This window comes from Dryas octopetala, chromosome 8 (assembly GCF_963921425.1).
Source record: "Dryas octopetala chromosome 8, drDryOcto1.1, whole genome shotgun sequence".
Taxonomy (NCBI): Eukaryota; Viridiplantae; Streptophyta; class Magnoliopsida; order Rosales; family Rosaceae; genus Dryas; species Dryas octopetala.
This window is the reverse complement of record NC_141373.1, coordinates 21,105,299-21,129,263: the sequence shown is the minus strand read 5'-3', so window position 1 is coordinate 21,129,263 and position 23,965 is coordinate 21,105,299. Positions and strand designations below refer to the sequence as shown.

Sequence of the window (23,965 nt, the reverse complement as noted above, 5' to 3'; positions counted from 1 at the left end):
CCTACCATATAATTTGGTTTCTTCAATGTTTTTTATCAATGTAGTACATAATATGTTAAATAAACATATGGTAAAGTTTCATTCAAAATTTCCGTATTTTGATAGTAATTTTCGTCATTTCCGTCTAATTTTTGTCGAAATTTAAAAATCTTCAAAATTTCCGTCGAAATTTCTATCGAAATTTTTTCGAAATCGGAAATTTTATTCCTTGATCATACCATTCCCAGTGAATTTGGTATCGATTATAAACAGAGAAAACAAAAGAGATGGAAACTCTACCAAATAAAATGGTAACTTTAATGTATGACTCCAAGAGTGCTTAAAAAACAATTGAAGTTCATTGAGATAAACCAGTCCTTTCAATTGATCATGGGACCCAGGTAAAACTTTGGATCCCTGAAAAACTTTGAAAGTACTTCTGCCTTGTCAGATGAAAGGTCTGTGTTTTCCAGAACATGCTCCTTCGATGCCTTGGCAATTGCTTCAATCGAACCAATAGCTTGGTTAAGCTGCACAAAATTCCCAGAATAAGCATGTGAATTCAAAACATTAAGATCACACTGTAGAACTGAAATGTTGGGAGGCTATTCTTTACTCCAATGATGCTACATAGTCCAGAAATGTAAATATTGTCTGACCCATCCTATGCATGCAATGCAAGGACTGAATGGGCCTAGGTAGTGTTAGCATACAACTGTAAATACTATCATGCTCCTCTTTTTCTTTTTGTCCTCTATTTTCATTTGTACAAGGAAAACCATAATATCAAAACAAAACGCCTCCAACAACTTGTACATGAATTCCTCATGAAGTAAAGGTGCTTGCTGTTTAAACCGAACTAGCAAATGTTATATAACTACAAGAGCAAGACAGAAACAGAAAGCTGACATCAATCAGTTAGTTTTAGACCAACAACAAGCCTTTCTTTTCATGAGCACATGAAATTACTTTGAATAATATTATTTCAGAAGTGTTCAGATGATTTTTTAGTTCCACAAATAAGACAATTATATTTCATGACATTCCAACAATCACAAACAATTAGCAAAGTTTTGAATTGTAAAAGTATATCTGCCTTATTCTTCTTAAAATTTATTTTTTCTCCAAAGCCAAAAACATGCAAACAATTTTGTAAGAGAAGTACAATTTTCCCAACATAGCGAGGATTCTAAGAATAGATTAATGAATTTTACTAATAGGGAAGATAACAACATAATATAGTAGAAGATCGATTTCATTCGTTAAAATTATGAGGATTTAAGTACCGCATTTGCATCATGATTGTCAATTCCTGGAATGGATGTGACCACTCTCTGGAACACGCCCACCGCTTGCACAGATTGCTTCCTCTTTTCAAACAAGAACCCCCAAAGCAAAAGCAAAAGAAATGTGCATGTTAGATCATCTGAACCAAAGTATATAAATTCATGACATTGTTAATGTTTGTATTGACATTTAAACTCTAAAGCAGCTTGTAATACCAACCTCAGCCTTCAATTTTGTGGTGGCATCATCTCGCTTGCATACTGTGATTAATGGTTACTTAGACAAAATTACTTGGAAAAATCAATCATTAAAGTGAGTGAGCTTTTGAGAACAAGATTTACCCCCACGAGAGTGAGCTATCTTTACCATCTTTTCAAACCCCATTTCCAAGTCTTTAACCAGAACAAATGTGGGTTTCCCAAGCTCCATTTCGAACCTTCACAGATTGAGACAGACCGAGTAACTCTATAATCAGAGACAGTACATAATAATCAACAGGGCACAAGTTTCATATAACCCACTTGAAGTAAGAACGAACAAACAGATCATTTTGCTCTCTGGTTGGGAGGGTGATCACAACATAGAGATTTGCAAATTGTAGCTTCAGTTTCTGAACTCTGTATAATAAAAAAGGATCACATCAAACATAAAAGAGCCAAACAAGACAAGAGGCACCAAAAATGACAACAACTTGGTCACCTGCTGAAGATTTGGGAGATGTTAGCGGAATCCAAGCTTGTCACAAAAAAAAATGCCACTGATGAACCCCCACAGTTGAAAATGAAGTCCTGCAAATGAAACCATCACAGAACTGAGTGAATGATGAACCAAATCTCATTGTTTTTTTCTATAAAAAATAAAATAAAACAGAAGATATGAATGAAATGAAGGAATTACTGGGGCAATTGGGACAAAGTTAAGACGGAAAGAATTTGCAGTGAGGAAGGTGGAGATGAAGTTTATGAAAGACGGGTGTTGTTCATCCCTCCATGTGTTGCTCATCATACAAACCCCTCCACCACCTGCAATCGCAAAACAAAGTTACTCCATAAATATAACCATTTCAAGTCCAAAGTAAACATATCCTAATCTAGTCGTAGACTGATGTTTAACCAAAGTTCTGAGTAATGAGCTGAAAGCAAGTATCTAAAATTTAATTTTGTTAAATTCCATTTTCTGATACATCAAATAGAAAATTTGCTCTACATAAGGTTAACAAAAGGTGTAAGCTAAAAACTTAACCAAATTCAACCTAACCATACCAAAATTTCAATTCCTTTGATTTCTTTTTTCTCGCGAACCAAACTAGGTAATGCTCGGTTTGGAAAAAAATGGCTTTGATTAAGAGAAGATAATGGCAGAGAAGGTTAGAAAAGACTAAAGGTGGAAATTACGATTTGTTTTTCCAAAATTTTCCAAGGAACCAAACAGAGCATAAGTGAAATCGAACGAAGCACAAAATGAGAGTACCAAAGATTAAAAAGAAAATTCTATGAATAAAAGTGGGTGAATCAGTGAAAACTAAAAGAGAAGGTACCTGATTTTATGGCCTTTGGTGGAATTTGAGGTGTTGCTTTCATATTCGCCATTTTTGAAGCTCCGAGTCTGAGAGTGAGAGAATCAGAGAGAATGGGAGAGTCGGAGAGATTCGGGGGACGCGGGAAAATTGAGGTGGTTAAGTCCAGTGGCCTTTCAAATATGAACCCCGGCGGCCTCTTTTATTTACCAATTTGCCATATCAATGGGCCCAAACAGAGTGCTCAAACTAGGCCCAGGCCTAGTTCACTTTTGGTCCAAAATTCCTCTTCCCCATCTCCAACGTCGAAATCCCTAATTTCAGCTTCAGAGACTGAGAAAAGGGAGAGAGAGAGAATGGAGTCCACCACTTCCTCAATCTCCATTACAACCTCCTCAAACCCACCTTCCAAGCGCCTTTTATTCGACCGCCGTTACGGTTGGGTGTAAGTCTCTCTCTCTCTCTCTCTCTCTCTCTCTCTCTCTCTCTCTCTCTCTCTATATATATATATATTCATGATTAAGCATAATATAATTAATATTGATTTTGCAGAATTGATGAATGGAAAGACCCATCAGAGGAAGCTCTGGCTGGTGGCCGAGGAATGTAAGTTCCTTTTCTTTTTTTTGGCCAATGTAAGTTCCTTTAATTTACATTACAACCCACTGGTTGGTTACTGAGAAAAGAAAAAAGAAAATGGGATACAATTGAGAATGTTTGTCTTGTGTGTTTATTGTAGTCCTCAATTTTAAGCCTGATTATAGTCCTATTGGCTTGTTCAAGGTTTTGCATACTGCCTCTAGCAAAAGCTTTGATAAAGATGGCTTCACAGTCGGTATGACGAATTTTCAGCTCATTCAATTGACATTGGGATTAATTTTATTCTGTATTTCACTAAAATTGTGCCGTTAATTTTTAGTGCTTTGACCCATATATAGTTTTATTCTGCCTTTTCACTTATGTGACTTGCACTTTCTTTATGTATAATAATATTTTTGATAACTTATTTGGCATCAGGCATATTAGTTTAATTAGGATGTGCTAATTGGATTCTGAGCATTTTTATTATAAACCTTTTCATAGGCTAAGTTTAAGCACAATTGCTCTCTGGACTTGATCAAGAATGCTTTAAACTAACCAAAAAAAGAAAAAACAAAGATCAACAATTCTTTAAGTTGGGTCAGTTGTTTTCATAAAGGAAGTCAAGGGTAACTTAGAGTCTCTCCTCTTTGCGAAGATATCTACTAGGGAGTTAGCTGATATCGAGATTCAGGAAAATTATGAGCCAAGAAGGGCAAAAGATCCTTTAATTATTTGAGTGTCTTTCATCTTTATGCGTTAGCTGATTCAACATAGACATTTGTCCTGGAGAGAACCAAAGACTGGCTTTGTGAGATAGAATACAAAAAGCTAAGTTTGCTTGGAGGCTTAGCAGTGATAGACCTGAACTTTAGCAAATACATGATATTTAAAGTGTATTGGTTAAGCCTTGTTATGCCTAACTATCCTGGATTTATTAGACAGTAGTCATCAACAAATACATTTTAAACCTAATGACATCTTAATCTTAAATTGCATAACAGTCACTATACTTCATATGACTCCTCTCCCATATTTTATTTTATGCTTTTTATATATGAAGCAGAATGAGTACGTAATACAGATGAGATCTTACAGATTACGTAGATACAGTAATCCTAGTTGGAGTAGGAAACAGTAGGATGTAGATACACATACATAATTGTTCTCTAATAAGTTCCTTATTAATAAGGTTTTTACCATTAGATTAGACATGTACGGCTAAGACAACTGATATGTGTGGGTGTATTTTGCCTAACTTTTTTGTCTTAATTGTAAAATTTCTATTTGGTCACATTCGGTAAAACTAACTTTTTCAGTAAAGTATTATAAAACTTCACGTATCTTATGTTGTATAGATTATCTCAAGTGGCTGTGCTGCATAGTTTAGGGAATGAATTATGGAAAATTGTGAATATTTGATTATAATGTGTAATAAACATGACATACAAATGTTTAACATTTCTTCGACGCAAAACGAATAATTTTTTTTTTTTAATGTTTTCTCCTTGTTTGTGGACAGATTAATCTTGCAGCCAACTCAGCAGTGAAAGCTCTTGAGAGGCCAGACATGCTTTCACCTCAGCTAATGCAAGCTGGTCTAAATGATCAGCTTCACAAAATTAAGTCTTGTTTGCCAAAACTGGAATTCAACTCTTCCTTACTCAAAGGAAATTTCTCGACACAAGTTGCCAGTTGTAGTTCATGTAAACAAATGGAAAGCAGTACATCAGAGACGACTTAGAATGATTTGATTTCTTAAATCCCTCTTAGGAATATTCATCTATTATTATTTTAGGTCAATTTAGACATGTTATTTAAGGTTGTAAAACCATAATTGTATGTTGCAACAAATGAGAGAGCCTTGTCCGGTTGATTATGAGCCTTAACAGTGAATGACAAGCTGATAAGATAACCATAAGATTAGAGTAAATGATGTCGGAGGAGTTCACTTTCAATTTATAGTACAAATCAAGGTTTAACGCAAAAGTGACAAATTTGAACGTGATAAAGAAAAAACAAAAGGAGGGTTAATTTTAACTAGGCAGCTGAGAGGGGCAGAATAAAGGGCATTCATATTGGGAAGGAGGGTCCATTACTGATAAGGGGGGTGTCCCAAACTCAGATTTTAAAGGAGTTTAATGGATTTTAAAATTCATAGAATTTATCAAAATCCAAAAGAATTGGGTAGAATTCTTATAGAATTTGTTATGTGTAAAAAATGCATTCAAATTCAACCAAATTCATCCAAATCCTTCACTTAATGAAATTCATGACTTTTTGAGGACACCTGGATTTTATTGGAATCCATTAAAATCTAAGTTGGAGACACCTAAAGTTCATTGGAATCCATTAAAATCTAAATTAGAGACACTTAGATTTCATTGGACTTTTAAAATCCAATGAAATTTAAGTTCGGGACACCCCCTTAATGTTCGAGGATGATTCTCTTTTCTTTCTTAATGCCTCCCTTATTAAGAAACCAGGGATTTGACTTGATTTGATTAACCCAGTTACTAAGAGTTGAGATATTGGGGTTATTAGCCATTTGATCTCTCCCGGACGATGCTCTGTGCATTCTATCAATGCAGGATACCACTGGTCACTCAGGAAAAGCAAAGGGGCAGTAATCGCAAATTCCCACTCCTCTCACCACATTCACAACGTTAACAGCCCATTGTGACCCTTTTGCCTCTTAAGAAGGAAAGCATCACCTCCCTTGATGTTTGGGTTGACAATGTTGCTAGCAGGAGTTGGGCGCTCACAATGTTTCAATTGCTTAGAGTCCATTAACTTTAAGGTACTCACGGTCCAAAAAAATTAATCAAAAGTACTTAATCTTACAAATTTAATTTTAAGGTAACATCAACCCATCTATAATTATAAATTTAATTTTCAGGTAACATCAACTCACTCATAACTACAAATTTAATTTTCAGATAACATAAACTCACCCACAGCCCAAAACAACTTCAGCACTATGTAAACAAATTTAATCGTAAAAAGTTTCAATTTTCACCTGCAATTTCAGTTTTCACCGCAATTTCAGTTTTCACTCGCAGTTTCAGTTATGGAGAATACTCTTATAAAGTCGTAGTTTTAGTTGTCTGACACAGTTAACAAACTCAAAAAGTTGCAGTTTCAGTTTGCATTTTTATTTTGCAATTTTAGTTCATAATTTCAATATTTTTCTAGATCTAAGTTTAAGATTTTTTGACAAAAAAAAAAAAAAACAAAGTTTCAGATCTGCGAAGAAGAAGAATAAGAAGATGATGAAGAGGAAAGAGAAAAGAGACATAACGGGAAGAAAGAGAAGAGATAAGAGAAAGACAAAAAATAAGAAATAAAATGACAATTGACCATATTTCAAAATTTAAATATGTGATTAAAAATAACAATACCACGACATAATATCTCTGTTATAAAATAAAGAGAAATGTAGAGAGAACATAAGAGAGAATTGGGGAGGAATCAGAGTATATTTCTCATTCACATAATGCTTCTATTTACAGGCTCTTGGATGACCTGAGATAGACCCTTAAGGTCTCGTATTTTACAATGAATTGGACTCCTCATAATTATCTATACAATTGCTCTAGATAATACATGAGATAAATATTGAACATGATAATGGACAACCACATAATTAATGATATTTACAACACTCCCCCTTGAATGTCCATTGAATATGATAGTTGCCTCATTAAAACCCTTACTAGCCAAAACTCCTATGGGAAAGAGACTAGCTAAGGAAAAGAGTACAATCTTCATGTGTTTCTGATAGATATGATGGGCGTACGATACTGCCTCATTAAAACCTTGCCAGGAAAACCCAATGGGACAAAAACCTTGGACAAAGGAAAAAGAGTACAATGTTTAATGGCACGCTCCCCCTGATGTTGATATATTTCTCCAATCAGTGAATGTTGTCTCGTTAAAATCTTGCTTTGAAAAACCCAATGGGACAAAACCAAAGCGAAAGAAAAAGAGTGCAACTTTTACAATATCACTGATACAATGTTGGATGTGCTTTGCCTCATTAAAACCTTGCTAGGAAAAACCCGGTGGGACAAAAACCTAGTCGAAGGAAAAAGAGTACAACACGCAAAATTGTTGGATGCTCCCCCTGATAATAATAAGCTTTAATTTGACTAGCTCAATAATCTAGCAAAAAATGAAATTTCATATGTCATCTTCTAGATAGTGTAGTTTGGCAATGCTTGTATCAACATGACTTCCATACTTTCAGGGGATACATGTTTGTCATCATTTGTTGAAATCCTGTTGAGGTTAGAGCAATACTAACAAAATACAAATCCACTAAATAAAGTGGTTAGAATTTAGAAACTATTATCTCTAAAAAGAGATAAATTATTATGAAAATACTTTGAGTATTGGAAAAATTACATTACACAATCACCAATGCTATATTCGATCGACTGCATTGTGCTAAGTTAAATAAGGCACATTAAGATATGGTGCTTCTGGACCAAAGATCTTTCTTCCATATCCTTAGAAAGCAAGTAAGCAATGTTAATGCCAATAGACCAAATAACCGTTGGGTATAAGAATTTCACCAGTACTGTACTCGATCTGCAGCTCGAGACACTATTTTCATTTCCCAAGGTCATTAATATCAAATTCAATATTCAAGCATTCAATAATCTTATGAGCTCTTCAAGAGCCTCAATTAATTCATAACTTTATTCAAAAGTTTGAATATGTTGCAACAATTTCCGAATTCGGGTTCTAATCAAAGTACTCAATAAGGAAATTTTGACCATATTTATAGTGTTAAGGTTGAGTACATATTTTGAGCTTCAGGCTCTTTCAATCCTTCAAGGATTTGCTTCAAGCACATAATATTTTATGGCACTTTCAATTTGGGATTTGACTTAGTAATTTGTGCTATATCTTGTAGGAAATCGCTTCTGGCGATATGCTTCAGGCATTTCATAATCTTTAAAGGTTTTTCTCCATATGCAATGAACACATTAAATTTACCAAATTTGTTAAAATGCGGTTGCACCTATAACAGGAGAGTATATAACCACAATCTCATGTTTCTTTAGAGAAACCTTGTGCCATTATAAATAGTGATTTTGTTCACTTTATTTCAAACACTCTATAATCTTCAGGGTTAACTTCTTTGGTGTCTGAACTATAAGTTCTCATTATTCCACGTTTATAATGATGTTCAATTCTATTGGAATTGCCTCTTTTCAGTTTGGCCAATCATTTAATTTTATCGACATTTATAATAAACGTGGTTCCACATTATTATAGCCCATGATGATTTTTAGTAGCTACCATAGACAAAACACATCATCAATATATCAACGATCTCACAATTCTCATTTGCATGCTTTAGATATAAATATATATCTTTGTAATCGGTACACATGCCTCTTCAGGGGCTTTTATAGTCTCTTCAGGGACTGTCATCTCTTCTAAGATGATTTGTGTACAGAATGTGGATCTTTAAATTTAATTAATTGGGCTTGTGTGGACCATTTCATATACTCTCCACTTCTGGGGAGCTAAACTTTGGAACCTATAGATTTGTCACGCTTCAGGCGTGCAATAAACCATTTTCTGCCAAATTGATGAACTACCATGTTAGGACATCAATCCATGTTGGCATATATAAATCTTCTATACGTGACTTTGCAGTTTCGTTGAATATATATGCATCTAGCTTCCAAATAAATGTATTCACTAGATTTGCATTATCATTCATATCTCATTCGCATATTGAATGGTATGAAAAGACTACTATATGCATATTATAATATTTCATGCCGTTCTTCAGGAACGGTCATTTCTCCCCCTAACGGCGGGAAAATTTTCATAAGTGCATATATAAAAATCAATAAAGTGAGTGGTTATACAAACTCAAATGCTTATATAACTTCAGGTTATATAAAAACGAAACATAATTAGGTTTGCAATGCACATGTAGGTATATGAAACTTCTGGTTGCAAATAATTCTTCAACATCTAACTTCAGGTTATAATGTGAATTAATAAATTAATTATGAACAACTATGAACATATATACCAATTTGTTCTAAATTGAAGTGATGAAACTTTAAGTTTCTATACAAAATATAGGTAGAACTTCAGGTTCTTGAATTTTGTGTAAGCACAGAACTATAAACTCTAATGAATCATATGAATAAAGACTTTTTGCTTAATCGAAACTTAATCAAGAACTTCAGGTTCATAAGAAAAATTATGGAGTTATGAAAAATTTGAGTTCTAAATCATGGAATGATAGATCAAAGAACTTCTGGTTCAATTTGATTATATAACATAGAGCATGAAGATCAAGGAACTTCAGGTTTTGACTTGATTAAGTAATGCACATTGAACTACAAATTTTAATCAATCATAAGAACATTAGGTTCTATCGCATCTCCAAATTTTATCCACTTCTGATAAAGAAACAAAATGTTAAAGAACTTCAGGTTCTTATTTGACTGTAGAACTATATGTTCTGATCATATTTTTCAAGAACTTCAAATGTCTCAGGTTTTGAGTAAAACTAAGGAATAAGGAACTTTACATTGTATACGTTAGAATATCAATTTCTTCATAAGTTTGATCTCTTCATTCCGTGATAGGAGGTATAAATACAGTATAGATCAAAGATTTAGAACTTCAGGTTCTATATAAAGAAAATGATATAGCCAACTAGTGTATATAATGAAAATGATTAATTACCAATGTACAACATCTAAATTTATAGATCTGAACTTTTGGTTCAATCAATATTGGGAAATTAAATACAAATAATATGTTCTCATGTATTCCCAAAACCTCAAATTTGGAGTAGGTTAGAACTTCGGGTTCTAAATATTTGCTCATCAAGAGTCATAACATGAACATCATGTTACATTAACATATTTCTGAAACTTCAGGTTCCAAATTCAAAACATAGATTTAAATTTAATTTAAAACTTCCGAGTCTAAAATGTTCGAGCTTTGAACTTCAGGTTCATATTTAGACTTCAAGTCCTTATTTTCCTAATGTTTGTACTATGTTAGAACTTCTAGTTCTTAACAAGATTCATATATTTTGAACTTCAGGCCAAAATAAATTGCTCAAAAACTTTAGATTGAGGCTGCATTAATTAGAATTTCAAATTCAAAAGATATCTATACTCGAAGCTTCAAGTTCGATGTTTAGGACTACAGGTCCATATAAAAAGAATGATGAAATTCTGCATAGCTAAGAATTAAAATAAGGAAATAAATAGAACGACAAAATTAAAGAAGAAATTGTAAAACATTGCATTAAAATAAACTATGGAAACTTCTAGTTCCAATAAAAAGAATCAACAAACTTTGGGTCATGATTTGTATACGAGATTGAGAAACTTCAGGTCCTCATTTAATTACACGATTGGATAAAGATTGAAGAATTTCGAGTCTTTATTATATATAATAAAAACAAGACACTTCAAGATTATGATTTGATCACATGATAAGAACCAAAGAATTTAGGGTCCTCATAAAAATGGAAGAACTTCAAATCTTCGTATGATTAAATGATTAATCAAAATTAAGGAGCTTCAGGTCCTAATATAATATGTGATAATCGTCGTGTATATCATATATAAAGCAAAATTGAGTGCTCAACAATATCAAGACCTCAATGATCGAATATGTCATATTTGTACTATCATCGAACGTGTACTTCATTGCATATTGTTCCAATATTGACCAATCATCATGAAACTTCAGGTTTCGATTGAGTCATGAAACTTCAGGTTTCGATTGGATCGTATGATAAGGAACTTCAGGCCTTAATCTCATTTATGTACGAATAATCATATATTTAGTGCATAATAATATAGAATGGGTAGTGAAATATAAACATAATTAAAATAATACTGACATTAAAATTGCATAAGAAAATTCATATAATATAATCATATTAATTATGAAACTTCAGGTTCATAATATTATGATCCATAAACTGTAGGTCATCAGTTTTGATATATTCGAAACTTCGGGTTCGAAATTTTGGTACCCATTAGAACTATGGTTCTCAAACTAGGTATTAGAAATTTAAGACTTTTGTATGGATCAAGGAACTTCAGGTCCTTGTATGTTAAGTAATAAGGAGCTTCAGGTCTTTATCTTATTTAATTGTATAACATGCAATTGAGGAACTTCAGGCCCTTCTTTTAAGGAACTTATAACACTCATTTGATTGTACAAAAACTGAAGTACTTTGGCCCTTATCTAATTTTATGAGGATCATTAGGCCCTCAATTTAATGATCAAAGAACTTCTGGTCTTGATCACAATTGTGATAATTAAGGATCTTCTTGCCCTTAATTAATTTTAGATATATATATATCAATTTAAATCAATAATCTCATAAGCAAATTCCCAAAACAGGAAATAAGTAACATAATTAACCAAAAGATATTATATATGTCGCAATATAAAACTAGAAACACACAATATTGGTTGTGCCGGAAACAACACACGCATGAATAAAGTAAAAGATGATAGCCCTTACTTATAGTTCATGCATCTCACTTATATATATGCCCAGAAATCTCCATAAATATTATAATATAATATTGCCATATATATGTATACGAAAGCACAAACTAACTGGAAGCATACCAGCCGGAGATTAGATGCAATAAGATCATAGATATATTGATCGTATATAAATTGTTATATCATCACTAACAAACTCATGAAAACAAAATCTCAATGTTGAGAATAAGGACATATGCGGCATATAGCTAGGCAACAAACTCCATCCTTTTAATCTAAATTGAAAATCAGGATTGTAAATTATAAGATGAAATAACATAATAATATAAAAGGTTGATATGTATATAGAAGCGTGTATATATAACATACTTGGAAACATATATGTCAATTTGCAAAAAACGTGCAAAAATCAATAAATAAATAAAAAGGTTTGAATCCTAAACAGTCGAGTGGCATATGCACCCAATAAGTAGAATCAATAAATATGGTGCTATTCACAGCATATTGAAAGTATTCAATATAAACATATATACCAATTTAGTAGAATAAATCAAGCATATGTGGAATTTGGGATGGTGGTACATTAGAGATCTTTGCCAACCAATGCTCAGCCGAATAAACAATATCACCATCAAGACTATCGTGAGTTTGCATCAAATATAAATAAACACAACAGTCTAATTTAAATCCAACATATGAATAAAATTAAATCCTATGATCAAGAGTATTGGACATTAGCAACTAAGTTGCTCCACATGACTCTTAGATTTAGAAGAGTTTATGAGAGAGACTATCGTGCTGATAACGTGTTATAAAATAAAGAGAAATGTAGAGAGAACATAAGAGAGAATTGGGGAGGAATCAGAATATATTTCTCATTCACATAAGGCCTCTATTTATAGGCTCTTAGATGAGATAGACCTTTAAGATCTTGTATTTTATAATGAATTGGATTTCTCATAATTATCTATACAATTGCTCTAAATAATACATGAGATAAATATAGAACATGATAATAAATAGCCACATAATTAATGATATTTACAACAATCTCAAATATTTAAGGAGAAAATATTAACTTGTCAGTGACTATGTTTCTTTAATACCAAACTTACACCTTAGGAGAATAATTTGTCAGAGAAAAAGAATAAGAGAGATAGAGAGAGATATTAAGAAGGGATACACCTGCCTCTGTCACCGGGACACGTAAGTTCCTCAACGCACCTTAGTTGCTTTAAGTGGCACAAATAATGATCCGAACTTCCGAAGTAATGGCCTCCACACTTTTTGAGTCTATAGTCTTTAGACTCTTTTTTTTTTTGGCCAAGATAGTCTTTAGACTCTTAACTCTTTACAAACCAAAGGTGAACCAAAAGACTACATGGCACTCCCTCTACCACTCTTTTACTCCTACTCAAATCCGAACCACAATATTTTCCCATAAATGATTATATAATTATACATGACTTTAACTGCCATCAAATCAAATCCAAGTCGGTCACACACACACATTTCAGATTTCCAGTCCATTCCAAAATTTTTAAAAACCACTCTTTTTTGTTTTGCTGCTGCTTTCCATTTCCCTCATAATCCCATCATCCTTTATCCCATTCCCATACATGGCAGTGGTGCCTCCTCCTCCGGCCTTATCCTACACACACCCCGCCACTTAAAATGCGCACCCTCCTCACTCTGAGGCCACCATCAATACCATCACTACTGCCATGCCTCTCTTCCTTCTCTCCTCCCCCTTCTTTCCTCCTCAGCTTCAGACCCAGCAACCGCTTTCACTTCCTCAGCCCATGCTCTTCACTCAAGCAGACCAAGAAGAAGAGCCTCCAGAAGACCACCACCAGGCCTCCCATTGCTCCTCCTCAGAGTCTCCGCTGGTTCTTTAATAACCCCAAGAGTGATGAAAACAGTGGTGGTGGTGATGATGATGATGATGGTGATGAGGGTGAGAGTGGCATCGACGGTGACACTGCGGTTAAAGGTACTATTTTGGCGGGTCTCTTGCTGGTTGGTTTCGTTGGTGGGTTTGCCGGTGTTGGGTATGTCTACAAGGACCAGATCAATACCTTCTTGAATCAGTTTTCGACCTTCATTGATGGTAAATTTGCGAAATTTGTATACCCTTTTGAGGTTTATTTGAATTCTGCTTGGATTTTGTTGATTGGGGTGTTAAAATTTGATTTTGTAACGATACCCATTTGTGATTTTATGCGAATTTAAGTGGGTGTAGGATTGGGCTCTAGTAGATTGCAATTTATGCAAATTTGGGTTGTAGCTCGTAGCTTTTATCAGTTTAGAAGAGAGCAACATGAGGATATTGGTTCCCTATTCACTTCTTAAATTAGTGAAGGCATTTACATACTATTTGGGAGCATCACTCAGTTATCACAACTAGGATTCATTCCCACCTTTTCCGATCTTCGTGGGATTCAATTTTGATTGTATGAATTGGCATATGAAATATTTGCTTATCTGATTGTAATATGAAAATATTTGAAATATTCGAGGTGGATTATATGTTTTAACTCAGTACCCCAGCTCTCATTAGATTTAGCCATGTGGAACTGTAGGTGTCTGAGCTGAGAAGCACTAGAAGACCTTTTAGCCTATTATTCACATTTTCCCAATTCATTCATGCCACTGCTTGGCATGAAAATCTCTGGCAAGGCACCTAACAGTTTAATCATTCATTGCAACATAGAATTCCCATGTTCATCCTTTTTTTCCCCGTTGAATGAAACTTTTATTCAAACCAAGAGAACTAGCAGCAGGAAGAAAACAACACTACAAATAGAACACAGGCTACCAGCCTAACAAAAGCAGAGATACAAATCAAATAAAAAACTGGACTGGAAGTTGCCACTTAAAACATATTCTGTTGTTTCCTCTGTTTCTCTGAAATGGCTATGAGGAAGGATCTTCATTTGAGTAGCCTCCATTATGATGTGAGCTGGATCATCCGCTACTGTTTCTCTCTAGCCAAACGTAGTATCCTTAAGCAGTTCAAGCTATCATTAAAATCGGAGTAGAGAGCTTTCTTTCCTTCAAGTTAGCAGTTGCCCACCAAAGTTCCCAATCCTGCAATTATTTTACTAAGAAAACAATGCTGCAGAAGTTACTGCCTTATCGGCTTGGCTCTGTGAGAAACAAATGGGATAGCTAAAAGGGAGAACTAGAGATCCCTTATTTAAAATAAGAAATCCCATTATGCTTATCCAAATAAGAAATTTCAAAATCTCATCTTTTTAAATTCCATCATTTTGAAATTTCTTGGTACTTTCAAACTCCCTCATCCAAACACACCATTAGAGTGCTCTTGCAGTGTCATTTTCCCTCCTATTTCTGTAATATGAACGTAAGACCTATACCTACCACACTCAACCCTTACCACGTGGTCCGAAAATAGGAAAATCTCTTCTCCGTATGTTATCTCTTGTGAAACTCTGGAATTGTCAGTTCTTGTCCCTTGAATTATCTTTTAATAAAAACAGAATCCTAGCTTTACTACTGGGCTTTGAGTTTCTTTTCTTTTAAAATAATGGTATATATGACCTAATCTCATGTAGCTTTTGGTGAACAGGTTACGGTCCAGCTGGATATGCGTTGTTTATAGCAGTTTATGCAGGACTGGAAGTATGCATTTGATACCCTTCCTTGAATATATTGCTATATCTTTATGCACTTTTAGCCTTTAATATGTTTTTTTTCCCCTCTTGTATGTTTACCTATGCTCAGTATTTACATTTCCTATAAAGGACAAACAAAACTAGCCATTTTACTTTTGATGGATCATGAACAAATATTTGTGTGACCACCTATGTGTCTTTTAAATTCATTTTAAAAATTATATAATTGAGGAAATAAGCTGGTTCTCTGTGGGCTATATTGTAGATATCTATAGACCTATTGGAATAAATTCAGATGTCTATTCTTCTCCTTTAGGAGGTAATTTATACTATACATCTGATTAAACAATAGGAAGGTAATTAAGCTAAGAAGTAGTATTTTCTATATACAGCAGAAAGCACAAGTCAACATATATGATTTGATCGCGATTCCCTCATATCTCTTTCATAACAATATTTAACACTTTTATAGCATCTATTTATAATTTCTGATGATATAGAAAAGCATACCAGTCTTCTTTCACCTTCTGATACAGTGAAATTTATGTTTTCCTAGATCCTTGCAATTCCAGCTATTCCATTGACCATGTCAGCTGGTGTTCTTTTTGGCTCGGTTATTGGTTCTATTCTTGTCTCTATAAGCGGAACAGTGAGTCAGTTTCTTTGCAAGTATACAAAGAAAAAATTATTATTGTATGCACCTTTTTTTTTTTGTTCTGATATTATTTTCCGATTGCAGGTAGCTGCTAGTGTTGCCTTTCTGATCGCTAGATATTTTGCTCGTGAGAGAATTCTTAAAATGGTTGAGGGAAACAAAAAATTCCTTGCAATTGATAAGGCTATTGGAGAAAATGGCTTCAGAGTTGTTACTCTCCTTCGTTTGAGTCCATTGCTTCCTTTTTCTTTGGGGAATTATTTGTATGGATTGACATCTGTAAAGTTTGTTCCATACGTGTTGGGAAGGTTTGTTGCCCTGCTTCTTGTTCAGTTAATTAAAGTTCTTGCACGTTAAGTTGGTTGTTATACAAATGTTCTCATTAGCTGCTATTGAGAGTTAGGGCTATCATTCAGACGGGCTGAGCCGAACTTAGGACCTGTTCAAGCTCAATTTTTTGAGGTTCTTAGCTCGAGTTCAGAACGGGCCGATTATGAGGCCAAGTGTTTAAAACATTCTTAACGTGCCTACTATGATGGGTTAAAGGCCAATTTGGGCCAGAATGAAGTGCATAAGGTCTAAATGGTTTTGGTAATTTTAACAAGATTTTCTTTTAGCTTTGTGGCTTGAAGTGATTAGCTTTAGGTTGCTTTGAAACGACTCCACCACCAACTTGCAGACAGCCTTTAGTTTAAAGTGACAAAAGATAATATCCGTATATAAAACTTAAGATCACTCTGAAAAATACATTGGATCCACCTACATCAGGTTGAGCTATGTTAAGACTGAATTGATGCTTGGGTTCTAGATGTCCGAAATCATCTCAGTCGAAGCTTAAAGTGAGTTCAGACTGAAAATTTTTGGAACACACCAATTGGATGAGGTAGTAAGCTCGAGCTAAAAGAGATTCTGGAAGGCTTCTATGCATGCATGTTTTAGTCATTGCTTTCCCTCATAAGGGCGGACATTTTCATGTTTGTTCTTCTCGCGCAATGCATTATGCTAGCTCTTCATATTTTCCATGAAACTATGTAATTAGAGCTCATGTATCTGCTAGTTCAAGGACTTCATTTGTTCCATGTACTTTTTATCCTGTTTACATTGAATAGTCCCAACTTGTGATAACACATATTGTCAGTTTTGAAGTTATAGAAGCCTGATAGTTTCAGTAAAAAGATGATTATGCTCCTTCTCAATTTTGTAAAGATGATTAAGCGTATAAAAGATGTAAGACTGAGATATCTTTTAGACTGAGATAAATTAGGCATGGTGGCAGTGGTCCATTGGAAAATTAATAAATTAAAGGAAGAGAGTATGATGGTCATGTCAAGCAGTTTACCTTCAAAAGTAGTTGATTTTTAATATCATGAATTGACTTAAACATGTATAGCCTGTTTGTAACATTTTTCACTCTATGATTCTAATTCAATCTATATTTGTCTTGAAGCTGGTTGGGGATGCTTCCAGGAACATGGGCTTATGTGAGTGCAGGTGCATTTGGGCGAGCCATAATTGTGAGTTTCTCTCTGTTTTTCCTCTATTTCTGTTCCGGTGATTCTCTCTTTATACAACTAGACCTATATTAATATGTTTATTCTCTAGTTCTAATTATTCTCCCGCTGTCTGGGGGAGGGGGGCGGGATAGGAGAGTGAATATAAAACAAATAATTAATATACTACTATACTGCAAAAGCGAAAAAAAAAATTAAAATCAATATGATATTGACTATTTGACATTCATTAGATCAAAACCCAACATTAGAGAGCAGAAACAATTACTCTTATGTTTTATTTTAATCATACTAATTATTGTTGAACCAAGCATCTGACTTGATGTTGATAGATGCTATGCCTAGTCTTTCCATGGTAAGAATCCATTTAAAACAATAAAAAAAACTGAAGCAGTCATATATAGAACAAATAACTGAATTATTGCACGTCATATGGTTATAAAAAAAAAAGGAAAACACTATTGGCACTCCAAAAAGGTCATCCTGCACTCCAACATGTACAAATTTTCTCTTATGTTTTTTTAAAATTGGAGTGCAAGATGACTTTTTTGGAGTGCCAATAACATCACCCTAAAAAAATCTGAATTATATTTCAAATCTGTAAGGTCTACGAATTAGGGGCTTTCTTTGCCAGCTTAACATGTGGCAATGTGTTAATATATTGTAGCACAGTGAGGAATATATTGTGGATTTATTTTCTCAATAAAATAAACTGGTAAAAAATAATGGCAGTTAATCAGGAGTAATGTGAAGCAGTAGGTGTAACTTGGAAAATCAATAATAACTATGAGTGAAAATGATTAATGTAATACAAATTTAGAGAAATCTAACCCTCCCACACATGCAGACACAGCTTCCCTAAATTTTGAAGTGCTATTAAATTAGTCCGTGGCCGGCTAGGAAGCACTGATACGGGTATGGCACCGATACGTGACACGACACCGATACGCAATATGGCAAATTTCTAAAAAATAAGAACACCGATACGGCTCGGATACGGATATTAAAATTATATATATATTTAAACTTAAAAAAAAAAAAATCACATATCATCTAAATATACCAAATAAAACACACCATAATTCATAAAATATGTTCCAAACAAAACACAAAATAAACAGTAGCAACGTCAACAGTAGCTAACAGACCCAACCCAATATTATTTACTATTCATATTTCAGAAAAACAGTGACAGACCCAACCCAATACTATTCATTATTCAGATTTCATAATTATATAAAAAAAAAAAACAGTAACAAACTATCCAATACTATTCATGATTAATTGATTACTGCTCAAAACAAATAAACCCAAACCCAATACTATTCATGATTTCACTTTTTTGAATTATAAAATGAAACAAACAAAAGTTATACATATACACTTATACTGCCGAATTGGGACCAGACCAGAAATTCAGAGAAAACAAACACAGCGTCAGAGCCAAAGCTAACCTCGACGACGATGGCTGCTCGACGGCGATGGCTGCTCTGCTCGACGAAGATGGCTGCTCTGCTCGACGGCGATCTCTACTCGACGGCGATGGCTGCTCTGCTCGACGGCGATGGTTGCTCTGCTCGACGAAGATGGCTGGCTGGCTGCTCTGCTTGACGGCGATGGTTGCTCGACGGCGATGGCTGCTCGAAAACAGGTTTCTCGACTTTTTGAAATTGCTATTAGACCCCCCATTTTTACAAAAAACTTGAAAAAATACCCCATACGTATCTAGACCGTATCTTGACCGTATTGCTAAAGTATCGCTGAAGTATCGCAGCCGTATTGAGTAGTCAAAGTCAACAGATACGTTTAGGATGCTTTCGATACGCGTATCCCCGTATCTAGTGCGTATTGGTGCTATCCTCGGCCCCGATACGACATACCTCAACAAATTTGCGTATCGGTGCTTCCTAGGTGGCCGGTTATATTTTATTGGGCAATTACATTTAGATCGAACTCTTATTCTTTATCTGGTAGTTTTGAATAAATAAGATAACTACTAACAGAAAAAGAGTGATAGAGTGAAAAAGTGTGATGCCCTCGTAGGTTCTTTCTTTATATGATAGAATATGTAGTTACCAGACGTAAGTCGGGTATCAACCTCTATATTCTGTGGTTGGTATAGTTACAAGTCTGGGAAATGGAAAGGTGCCAGATCACATCCAGATGCGTTGGTGCTTTCCATGCTGGCATCTGCAACACTGGGCTCTACACATGTATCAACGCATGTGCTTTTCATGCAGTTACTAACTTGGATCTTCTAACAGATTAGTTAGACTTGTTTGCAATTCTTGTGACTGGGGAATTTATAAAGTGAATATTCAGAAATTTTCAGCAACCATCAAATTGGGTTAGAAAAAGAGATAATTGATTTAGTTTATCCATCTTTTTGTGGGGTTCATTGGACACATTGGGACTATAGGGTTATAGAACTGGAGGCATCTCTCCTATCCCATAAACCACCCATCCTTTGGGTGAAGGCAGGAATAATTCCTAGGTGTCTTGTATGACAAGACACTTCACAAGCCGAAGCAGCTGGCAATTTCAAGAGAAGATTTTGATTGATTATATCTTTTAGCAGCTATGGGACACTATTTACATGATAAACTTATAACTATGGAGGAAGAAAATCTGCGTAACATAATTGCAAAGAAGCATCTCCTCAAGATATTTTGCATCCATTTCACTAGTTCAGGAGTCCAAGTTGTATTTTGGAAGAAAAGGGTAACCAAAGGAAAAGCCGAACAGCTGAGAAAGAATCTGGCTTTACAAGTTTCCTATTTGTATATTTACAGAAGCCTACTGGAAACATATCTGTAGATTAATTTTCACATTCAAACCAAACATTATTGATCGAAAGGAAGATTCAAGAACATTGGATGGGTGAAGGGTATTTAACATGAGTGGTTGAAACCTACTTTCCTAGCTTTTTTACTATTGGCAAATGGCAATAGTTGAAGATAGATGATATCATATTAGTTCTTATCTTATAAAAAACAATTGGTTACATAAGAGATGATTGTTAATTGATCATAAAAAGAAAAGCATCATGCTCACATGATTATCTTGAAAGCTAAATCTTTCTTTGCATTGAGGATTGAAATCACCATTGAGGTTGTGGTTAGTCCAAGTCAATTGACTGTATTGACTTAGCATCACCTTTATCAGAAGCTATGTATGCCTTGCATACGCAATCAACATCCTGGTGTTGCTAGGTGTATCAGTAATTTGAATGTGGAGGTTTGTGAGTGAAATTTAGGGAAGAGCCTAGTGTTATTTTTCTAAGGACTTGAAATAATTGGAATAGAAGTTTATCAGAATTATTTTTCATGAATAAGTAATAAGCAGCTGGTGCTCTTGAAGCCAATATGGGATGTTTTACATACTAACTTCACTCTGCGAAGCCCTCCAGAATATGTAGTTGTAGATTGGTGCTTCTCTCTTTTATCATAAGCTATTTGAGAACTCAGCATTTCCTTCTACTGAAGTTCTTCAATTAGGGAAATTAGTCGAATTCCATCTGGTTACCTGAATTTTACTTCAATTCATTTATTTCAGCAAGAAGAATCTGATGTTGGTTTACCTGGAGGAAATGGTCAGCTACTGACAGTAGGGCTTGGACTGCTAGCCACAGCATTAGCTGCTGCTTATGTAACACGACTAGCAAAGGTAATTCCCAAATTGATAAGCATTCTCTTTTTTTTTTTTTTTTTTTTAAACCAGTTAATTACTTATTCAAATCATAAAGGCTACATAGTCCATGAGGTAATGTTTATTTATTTATTTATTTTTCACAAGATAAGTCAATTATGATGCCTAAACAGTCATTCCTATCCAATTGAAGTTAGTGAGCTCTATTTGTAATGCTGCTAGTAACTCTGAGGCAAATTTATGGAAAAATTTGAGTTGTTAAATCTTGGGGTGGTTCTAGTGTACCCATGGATACGGGAACATGAGTTTTAGCGGGTTATAAGTAAAAGCGTGAGTAGATACCAAATCCTGGTATTAATACTGCCGGTATTATATATTTAGAATCCCAAATCTTATTGTTCTTATTAAATACTGGATGGCTAAGAAGGCAATATTTTTTCCAAGTTGAAATGATTGTCTTGCTGGTTTTGGTGCAGGATGCTGTAAAAGATCTCGATTAGGAGACAGGGTCTCAGTCTTCCCATGAAGTCTACACACAAATGTTTGAAACTTAAAAAAAGGAAAAAAGAAAAATATGACAGTACTGCATCACTGCCGTGTAATTAACTTTTGGCAAATTGAATAGGAAATGTGTTAATATTCATTCTTGAATTGTATTATTAATCTGTGATAACAATATGCTACATAAATAATTTAGCTGAGTTGTAGTTATATTTTTACCTCATTAATTTCTTACCTTTCTCTCCTATTACGTGACCTCTTAACATTGAGAAATGTGATTCTGCATGTGTAGTAGTGTTGTAATTTTTTTCCCAAGATATGGACTTAGTAATTTTAGTAGTTAAGTGCATTTGTATAAACCGAGTTTGAATTATTTTTTCTCCAACATAGTTTATAAAATAAATGTAAATTTATACAACAAGAATTAAAAAAGGCTTTACTTTACCTGGAAGGCCAAATTGAGAAATTTTTTTTACCCATAATTCACTTGGCTCAATAATTAACTTTTAGGACAAAATTCTTACCAAGTGCTCTACAGTTCTTGTTGAGCATTCGGCTGGCTGCATTTGTAACCGAAACACAAATTGCATATATATGCAACCTCAAAATATCCTAAAAATTACAGATGCAATTTTAAAATTAGCTCCAAATGCATCTGTATCTCAAAAAAGTTGTAGATGCATGCTCATGCAGATGTAGGTGCATTTGCAATTACTCCCAAGTACAAAAATCACAAGGTTCTTAATTAGAAATCCAAAAAAAAAAAATTAAGCCAAAGGACATTCTATATTGCGTCCACGCAATTGGCAGTGTAAAATAAGTTGTTGAGTGCTTGACATTCTTTCGAGAGCTCGACAGATACAGATGCTCCCTGCATTTGCATATGCATCTCTTTTGAGATCTGCATCTGCAGCTAATTTTGGAGTTGGATTTGCAGTTTTTAGGAAATTTTAAGCTTTAAAATGCAGTCTGCATCTGCAACCTCCAAGTGCTCGGTAAGAATTTTGTCCAAGAAGTTAAATATTAGGCGAGTGAACTGTGGGTTAAGTTTCTTTCTTATTTTGACATTCCAGAAAGGTGTTTGCCTGTGCCTTATTTTTAAAGGAAAAACAATGAGTTTTATATTGGTCTATTCAGTCATTATTAAAAAGAAAAAAATGATTATGACATTCGTATTTAAGTCATTTTTTGAATGTCACATTAGACTATTAACACGTCAACATTTTTTATTTTCTATAAAAATATTCATTTTTTTTAATATCCAAATTGTCTTTCCCTAATTTTAAGCTAATAATTATCATTTATTGTGTAATTTTTGTTCAACATTATCTTCTTTTTATTTTTTATTTGTTTAAGCAATATTATCTTATTTTGAATTTCAATTTAATGCATGAGATAATTATCATCAGAATATACTTCTTTATTTTTCCCTATCTTCTTCTTTCTTTTTGCATATCTTTCTTTTCTCTACCAGTGGCTGATCCAGGATCCCTAACCTGGGGGTCATGGTGTAAAACGATGACTCCCCGACGAGATGTGGTTGGGTGTTGGTTTTGAGGTTTGGTTGGTTAAGACTTGGAATTGGGGGCTGGGGGAAAAGGAATGGGGGGGTGGGGGGCTTGGGTTGGTTAAGCATGGGATGTTTGTTTTATTTTTTATTTTTCTAATTCTTGACTCAAAACGACGCCATTTTGAGCAGGATACTTACAAAAAAAAAAAACTTAATCTTGACTCAAAATAACATCGTTTTGGCCATGCTAAATTAAAAAAAAAAAAAAAAATAAAATTGCAAAACCCAGAGGGTCTATTCGCCTGCTCAGGGAGCATTTCATTAAACAGTTGATGGGCGCTAGGGGGTCACGTCAGTTGAGAAAGGTGTTTCAAAGGGAGGGGTCGCCGGTGTTGGGGGGTCGCCCAACCCCCGGTGCATTTCTCTCTCCCTCTCTCATCAACCCTCACTGCCATCACCATCGTCATCATCACCATCCTCTTCATGATCTCATCAACTCATGCTCTCGGCTTTGAATCCACCATGACCATATATTATGGTTCAGGCACCGTAAGCAATGTGGTTTTAGACCAACCAAGTCGGCGCATCGTCATAATGTTTTTTGACCAAACGAGTTTA

General features: G+C 34.4%; 3 protein-coding genes across 4 annotated transcripts; 2 read left to right on the top strand and 1 right to left on the bottom strand.

The window, feature by feature from the left end:
* Positions 1 to 359: 359 nt before the first annotated feature.
* LOC147277957 (DNA ligase-like protein) lies at positions 360 to 2,855 on the bottom strand. Its single transcript, XM_086255272.1, has 8 exons — positions 2,804 to 2,855; positions 2,164 to 2,288; positions 1,966 to 2,054; positions 1,788 to 1,883; positions 1,608 to 1,702; positions 1,486 to 1,526; positions 1,266 to 1,349; positions 360 to 509 (listed from the first exon to the last, which is right to left on the bottom strand). Exons 1-8 carry the CDS (start codon positions 2,853 to 2,855, stop codon positions 360 to 362), a joined length of 732 nt encoding a protein of 243 aa, XP_086111398.1.
* A 230-nt stretch (positions 2,856 to 3,085) lies between these two features.
* On the top strand, positions 3,086 to 5,240 carry LOC147277956 (uncharacterized). The gene is made up of 4 exons (XM_086255125.1): positions 3,086 to 3,227; positions 3,335 to 3,388; positions 3,566 to 3,617; positions 4,884 to 5,240. The coding sequence occupies exons 1-4, from the start codon at positions 3,139 to 3,141 to the stop codon at positions 5,103 to 5,105; spliced, it is 417 nt and encodes a 138-aa protein (XP_086111251.1). The 5' UTR covers positions 3,086 to 3,138; the 3' UTR covers positions 5,106 to 5,240.
* Positions 5,241 to 13,381: 8,141 nt separating this feature from the next.
* LOC147277955 (SNARE associated Golgi protein family) lies at positions 13,382 to 22,060 on the top strand. 2 transcript variants are annotated; one of them, XR_015123815.1, is made up of 7 exons: positions 13,382 to 13,994; positions 15,477 to 15,529; positions 16,079 to 16,171; positions 16,262 to 16,486; positions 17,634 to 17,691; positions 21,244 to 21,354; positions 21,813 to 22,060. XR_015123815.1 is itself a non-coding variant. In XM_086253759.1 (7 exons), the coding sequence occupies exons 1-7, from the start codon at positions 13,559 to 13,561 to the stop codon at positions 21,834 to 21,836; spliced, it is 1,008 nt and encodes a 335-aa protein (XP_086109885.1). In that variant the 5' UTR covers positions 13,384 to 13,558; the 3' UTR covers positions 21,837 to 22,060. The 2 variants fall into 2 exon arrangements, 1 of the variants encoding a protein (XP_086109885.1); XM_086253759.1 differs by having other exon boundaries at positions 13,384 to 13,994; positions 16,262 to 16,485; positions 17,625 to 17,691.
* The last annotated feature ends 1,905 nt before the right edge of the window (positions 22,061 to 23,965 follow it).